We start from the raw sequence: 6,353 nt of genomic DNA, 5'->3' as shown, positions 1-6,353 counted from the left end.
CAAAGAGCTAGTCACCACATAAAGAAACAAAATATAAATCTTTGAAAAACAAAAGTTTGTACATTTTGGATGTTTTGACTTTCTTTCATTTTTTTCAAATGTATTTGTTTATTTATGTATTTTGGAGTTTGCAAGTTGCTTATATCCAATAATTTTGAGCAATTTATTTTCAGTTTCCTGCCTCTTCAAAACAATTTATTACTTTAATCAGATTGGTATTTTACCATAATCCATAAGACCTCAAATGCATTTTTGTGAGTGTTCTGATATTGTTTTGGGCTATTTTTTTTTTTCTCGTTTCCCTGTTTGTTTTGTTCAATTATATGCTCAGATATGTTTTTTCATAAATATGTGATTTTACTCCCTCTTGTTCTCTTTGTGTTCATCTGTTCATCATATTGCCATTTTAAAAAAAATCTTTATATTAAACCACACTTTGCACATGATTTTGCCCATTTCCTCCTTGTGTTGGGTGATTTATCATTTTATATATCTATATAAGGATGTGTCCAGGTTAGATCTACAGTAATATTGGACAGATTTTCAACCAATCTATTGTTATTTTCCTACGTATCAATGTATTTTTCCTCTTTTATTGTGTCACGGTGACATCAGGAACTCTATCTGTCTTTCTTTTACGCTGAAGGTGAAGCTACCCCAGCAGAGCTTCTCTTCTGTTTGCTTTCCTCTGGCTTCACGCTGATTTAGAAGAGAATCCCTCAAACACAGGAAGCCGGTTGGCTGCACACAGAGAGATTAGGGCTGGGTCTCTCCTCAGTGAGCGTGGATACAGTGATGATAACACACAATTCCTGCCTAAACTGTCCAACTGACATCAGCCCGCATGGTGGTGTTTACACAAAGCACCTCAGCGGGCAGACAGGTGAGACAAGGGCAGATGCCGGCCTGGACGTGTGCACATTGACCTAAAATGTTCACACTGGTAAGCATGGGTGTGGCAGATGAGCAGAATCAGGAGGGGATGTTGTGTCTGGACAGTTGGCACACCGGAGAGCTTTAGGAGAAAAATAAGTAAGGATTTTTTTTGCTACATTAATTTCCAGAACTGATTGCTATCTTAATAGTAAACAAGTTAAAAATCAGTACAGTTTTGCAGGTGAGTCAGTTGTACTAAAAGCTGTAATTTCTGCAAACCTCACTTGATGTAGTTCAATCATGGCTCTGCGTCTTTATCTCAAGCCATTCTGCAGCTGCACCAATAATCATAAATCCTTTAAGCGCGCTACACGGCGTCATGCTCTGAATGCTTTCTAACAAAGCAAAAGCAAAAGGCAGGATGTCAGTTAATTACCGCCACAGTACAGTGAAAGGTCCAAACAGAGACAGACAATCTGTTGCTTGAACAAACTTTACCAAGACATGCAAATAAAAAGACAGGAGGAACCAGTTGGGCAGGCTGGGGGGAAAGCAACAAAGCTGAGGGAGAAAATGCAGAGAACTTTTCATTCAATATATCTATTTAGTAGACAAACACAAAGTAGTCTGCAAATGTAAAGTGAAAGAAAATCTGAAAAGTGTGACATGCATTTCTATATTCACAATTAACAACCCGAGCTTTCAACGACTTGCTGAGCATTGTCCAATCCATCATCTGAACATGGAAAGAGTATGTTACAACATACACTCTGTGTTGTGGATACCAAATACTTTACTTTAACCTTAACATCCTCCACCCCTCTTGAGACTGGGGTGGAGGTTTCCCTTCCGTAAGGTCAGAGACCCAAAACATATAATCAGTGTCGCAAATGAATGATTTAGACACAGAGAACTGCAACTTCAGTCCTCAAAAACCACTATTCTGTTTCTTTTACATGTTCACAGATGTTTTACGTACAATCTGGCTGATTTTTGCACGAAAAATTAGCTTAAGTTTGCATAATTTCCTCCTGCTTCACAATTAAACACTTTTTGTGTTGTCTGTATCATAAATTCCAATTCAAACACAATGTAGCTTGTGGTTGCAACATGACAAAATGGGGAAACATTCAATATTTATGAGTATAACATTGTAAAACATGACTAACGCTTAGTAAATTAGTCTCAAAAAAAGATACCAGAAATCAAACGCGAACATTCAGCAGGTAATAAATGTAAACTCTGTTCCTTGTGTTGATGTGATTACTGTTATCTTATACCTGGCATGTTTGTTTTGGACACACAACAGGTGACATTTACTAATCCAGTATTTCACCGTAACAGCCTCGAGTAGTGGCATTTAGATCAAGGATTCATTGGAGTTCAAAGCTGGTGTCACTGTTAATTCAAGTATTTACCGCCACCTCGTGGATCTTTGGTATCACTGCATCCAGAGTTGATCATTACGTCGCTGTTTCGATAGTTTTTTTTTAAAGATTGGGTCATTCTAAGCAATATCTAAGAAGATGCTAGCTTGTCATATTTATTAGGCAGAAATTGCTTCTTCAAGTTGTTCACTTTTTTTTGTGAATTGTTACAGCAAGTTATTGGGATAACAGAAAGGAAACAAAGACGTCACTGTTTCTTTGAAACCACACTACTGAAATGTCAAGTGAATCCAAAGCAGATATACAAGGTTTGTCGTACGTCCCTTTAAATTGTTTGCACAAAATTCAAAAGCACAACAAATGGAAACCACCACACAGATATTTTACGCCTTTATTTTAAACCCGGTCTCTGAAACACAAACTACCCACAGGGAGCCAATAATGCTTTAAAACTTGCAGCCACCCGTCACCAAATTCCTAATATAAATATCAACATTTAATAAAAATGTTTAATTGCAAGTCATGTTAAGAACATTTAAGTGTTACACTTCTTGTAGAAAAAAAAAGTAGCTTTCAAAATCCAGTGTCGGCGCAAAGGGAGTCAGTTTTTCAGTTCATTATTACACCTATATTAACCTTACCCAGGTTTTATTTTTTTCCTTGACAAGACATTTGCTTGCCTCGTTATTATACTTCATTATTATAAAAATGTAAAAAAGTTAATGCTGTTCGATAAGTCATAAAAACCTTAATGAAAAACCACAAGTGCTCAGTTTGTTCTTCAAAGAGGACCTTCAATTATAACAGAACAGGATCTGCAGCTGCGCAGGCGCATCTGAAAACGTCACCAAGGAGTTTAAATAGTTTAGCAAAAATTATTTGTTTAATTAATCTACATAGTACACATGGTTCAACTAAAATAAACTTTGAAATGGGCAGTTAAGTGTTTTTTTCTTTTGTGAGACTGAAGGGTTTTTCAAACATGCAATCAAGGCAACACTCCTGGTATGTTTTTGATGAGGGAGTAACATTATAACATGATGTAAAGATATATTAAAAAAAGTCAATTTGACATAATACTGCCCCTTCAATGGTATTCTAATTTACTGAGATGCACCTGCAGCATCATCCATAACGAATCCCTGAATCAGGAGATCCAAACAGTGCAACAATATAGCTACATTTACAGGACTATATGCCTGTATAACAGATAAGAAGTCAGACATGATTATTAAATATAAAACCGTTAAATGTGTTCTTCGTTTGATTTACACCTCTCATCAATTATTATATTGACTACTTTCCTTCAGTAAAATGATAATTCAACACAGCTCACACCAATTATTCCAACAAAACCATGGGAGTAAAAGTAGACAATTTATTTTAAAGTCTGCTCTTCCTATGGCAGCAAGGATGCTAAAATCCAGCACCCTAGTTCAGTTTTCCCATTCAGTTCAGTAAAAACTCTGGCGTCGGGTAGCCAAACAGCTGGAAGTCGCCTTGGTATCGTGCATAGAGACGCCTGATGTCCCGCTTGCTGATCCCTGAGAAGTAGTGCTCCACCTTGGTCCTGTTGTAGCGCGTGATGCCCGGAGGAATGGCCGGGTACGACACCAGTTGGTGGATGCCGGCCGCTCTCAGGATGAACGCCGCGTCGTGCTCCAGGGTCTCGTGGTGCCCGACCACGCTGTAGTTTATCTCGCACGGCGCGCACAGCTCCGCGTACGTCACCCAGTGGATGATGTGCTCCCCGAACTGCCGGTCCATCCGCCGCCGGCCCTCGGCGTCTCCCAGGTAACGGACGAAGTCCTCGAAGTGCAGGCCGGAGGCGGCCAGGTCGCTCTCGCGGTGGACCTTGCGGTATTTGCGGATGATGGCCGGCGCGATGTCGTGCTTGTACCAGGGCTCGAAGCGCGGGTTCTTCACGAACTTGTCCTTGAATGCAGAAATGAGGCGTTCGAAGGGATCTCTCACGATGAAGAACTTAAAGTAAGAGTTCAATCTGGTGAGGCAGACAGCAAGGATTAACAAGTAAATTTGAAAAACTCCTACGAGGCATGTTAAATTTCATTAAATTTGATCCATTGCACTTGCAGGGAAGAAAAAAGAAAAAAAAGATTGTCTGCAGTATGCAATTTACACACAAACAAAACCAACCTTTCAGTTATTTCCTGCGGGGAGAATGACGACAGGCGGGGCAGGCCGTTTTTGTCGTGGTCGTGAACGAGGTTTTCTGGGATTTCTTCCACGCTGGGAAAACCTCCTGCAGCAGCCAAGACAAACCAGAAACTTTCTAAGCTTCATCCTTGTAAATTCCCACTGTAACTCCAGTAAAATGTGCAGCAGTCCATCCTGTACTCACCATTGAGCACAATGAGCACCTTCTTCCACTGTGTGTTCCCCACTTTAGGCGTCTGGCAGAACAAGATCTGGCGCTTGTCGCAGACAAAGATGCGGTCGAGGACGAACTTGCTGATCGAGACGTGAGTTAAATTCCTCAGGCTGCTGTTCTTGCACACGGCTGAAAGATGCTCGAGTCGGCTCTCGGAGACCTCCTGCCAGTCTGACGCGGTGGCCGCAACTGAGGGCTGAGACAATCACACAAGAGCTGCCATGACTGATGGACTGAATTTCACAGCAATTTTTTTGTGTGAATAGGAAAGAGGTAAAAAATAAATAAATAAAAAATATCTGAAATGAATTTCTCACCTGATGTGATGGTGTTTGATTTTGCTTTAATGTGCTCGGCACAGATGCCAGTTTCCCCACCTTTGTATCTCCCACAGTCCAACTTTGAGCAGGTCGCTTCTTGTAACCTGGGAAAGCACAAACAAATGTTAATCTGAATACTAAACATGCAGAATAAAATGAAATAAATCATCCGCTTATCGTCCTGAAATATTTCTAATATCAAAGTGTGCCATCATAACCAAAAAAACAGCCCAAACATCAGTATTGAAAGAAAATATATATTGGAGTCTTATCACTACAGTTTTGTATTTTAACACAAGAGGTAGCTGAAAAAAAAAGAAGTAAATAGAAGAGTTTAAAAAATTTGCATGAAAAGCAAAGGTAGAATGAACAAAATGTTGCACATCTAATATTTCTTTTGACAATCTTTAGCTTTAATAACAGTAACCATTCTCTGTGACCGATAAGCTTCTGAAATGTCTCCTGATTGTTTTCCATCCAGTGTTGCATGAAGATATAGCACCGGTGACCAGTATCTTACCTTCAATAGTTTTAAAGCTGATGAATTTACTGACAAACATGAGGACGAGCAGGACCCAGCCACAAGCCCCGAGGAGCAGCCACTGGTGCCGCATGATGTGCACATCAGCCCACGGCCATGGAAAACAGAAGCTCGCACCTGGACAGGTTTGCAACACGCAAAATGAGACGCCTTAAATCATGCGAAAGGCGATTCAAAGAGGTGTCATTGAGAAAATCGCTGGGTGGTACAAATTTCTATAAAATATTAGCATTTGTAGCTCCAGTAGTTTATATAAAAATGCTTTAATTGGCTAACTAGGTATCTAGCCAGTTAGCAAGCCACGCCTGCTCGTCCCTGACATCCCGCATATCCCTTAGTTTATCTCTGCGATGTTCATAAAAGGTGACAAAGCAGATAGTGAGCCAGTAAAGCATTTCCTCTTACCTTATGTTGAGTTATAGAAAGCGCACAGCTAAGCTAAATAAGGAGTAAACATTAGCCATTGCTATCGAAGCTAATGTGTTTTTCACTCCGTCCGATCCAAGTGCAGGCAAAATGAACAGCTCCTCCCAGCGACGGGACCGCGTCACTGCACCCTAGATTTAGCGTCTCCTGTTTTTCTTGTTCTAAATGCTCAGACTTGAATGAATGTGTTCATGTGACAAGCTGTGGAGATGAAGTCGATAGATGGATAAATATTCAAGGGACCTAAATTATTTTTTTTAAAAGGCTTAGAAACATTTTCGTTCTGTAGTCTGCGGATGACTGACCCTTGATTCCCAAACTGATGCAAAACAGGATCAGTTTTTATTTCCAGCTTCTCACTTGAAAATGTAAACTTTTGATTAAAGATAATTACATAATTATGTATATAT

General features: G+C 39.9%; 1 protein-coding gene and 1 long non-coding RNA gene across 3 annotated transcripts; one reads left to right on the top strand and one right to left on the bottom strand.

Moving 5' to 3' along the window:
- The first annotated feature begins 928 nt into the window (after nucleotides 1-928).
- Nucleotides 929-4,965, top strand: LOC148160743 (uncharacterized). The gene is made up of 2 exons (XR_015765608.1): nucleotides 929-1,032; nucleotides 4,675-4,965. It is a non-coding gene; the product is annotated as an uncharacterized LOC148160743 (long non-coding RNA).
- On the bottom strand, nucleotides 2,642-6,195 carry chst10 (carbohydrate sulfotransferase 10). 2 transcript variants are annotated; one of them, XM_088013860.1, is made up of 6 exons: nucleotides 5,923-6,195; nucleotides 5,497-5,634; nucleotides 4,974-5,080; nucleotides 4,627-4,852; nucleotides 4,422-4,527; nucleotides 2,642-4,266 (listed from the first exon to the last, which is right to left on the bottom strand). In XM_088013860.1, the coding sequence occupies exons 2-6, from the start codon at nucleotides 5,588-5,590 to the stop codon at nucleotides 3,714-3,716; spliced, it is 1,086 nt and encodes a 361-aa protein (XP_087869986.1). In that variant the 5' UTR covers nucleotides 5,591-5,634; nucleotides 5,923-6,195; the 3' UTR covers nucleotides 2,642-3,713. The 2 variants fall into 2 exon arrangements, with proteins under 2 accessions (XP_087869986.1, XP_014825373.1); XM_014969887.2 differs by lacking the exon at nucleotides 5,923-6,195 and having other exon boundaries at nucleotides 5,497-5,653.
- Between the last annotated feature and the right edge of the window lie 158 nt (nucleotides 6,196-6,353).

This window comes from Poecilia mexicana, unplaced genomic scaffold (assembly GCF_051168715.1).
Source record: "Poecilia mexicana isolate PSO_F unplaced genomic scaffold, ASM5116871v1 scaffold_2, whole genome shotgun sequence".
Lineage (NCBI taxonomy): Eukaryota > Metazoa > Chordata > Actinopteri > Cyprinodontiformes > Poeciliidae > Poecilia > Poecilia mexicana.
Note: the sequence above shows the minus strand (reverse complement) of the source record. Positions and strands in the feature narration are given on the sequence as shown.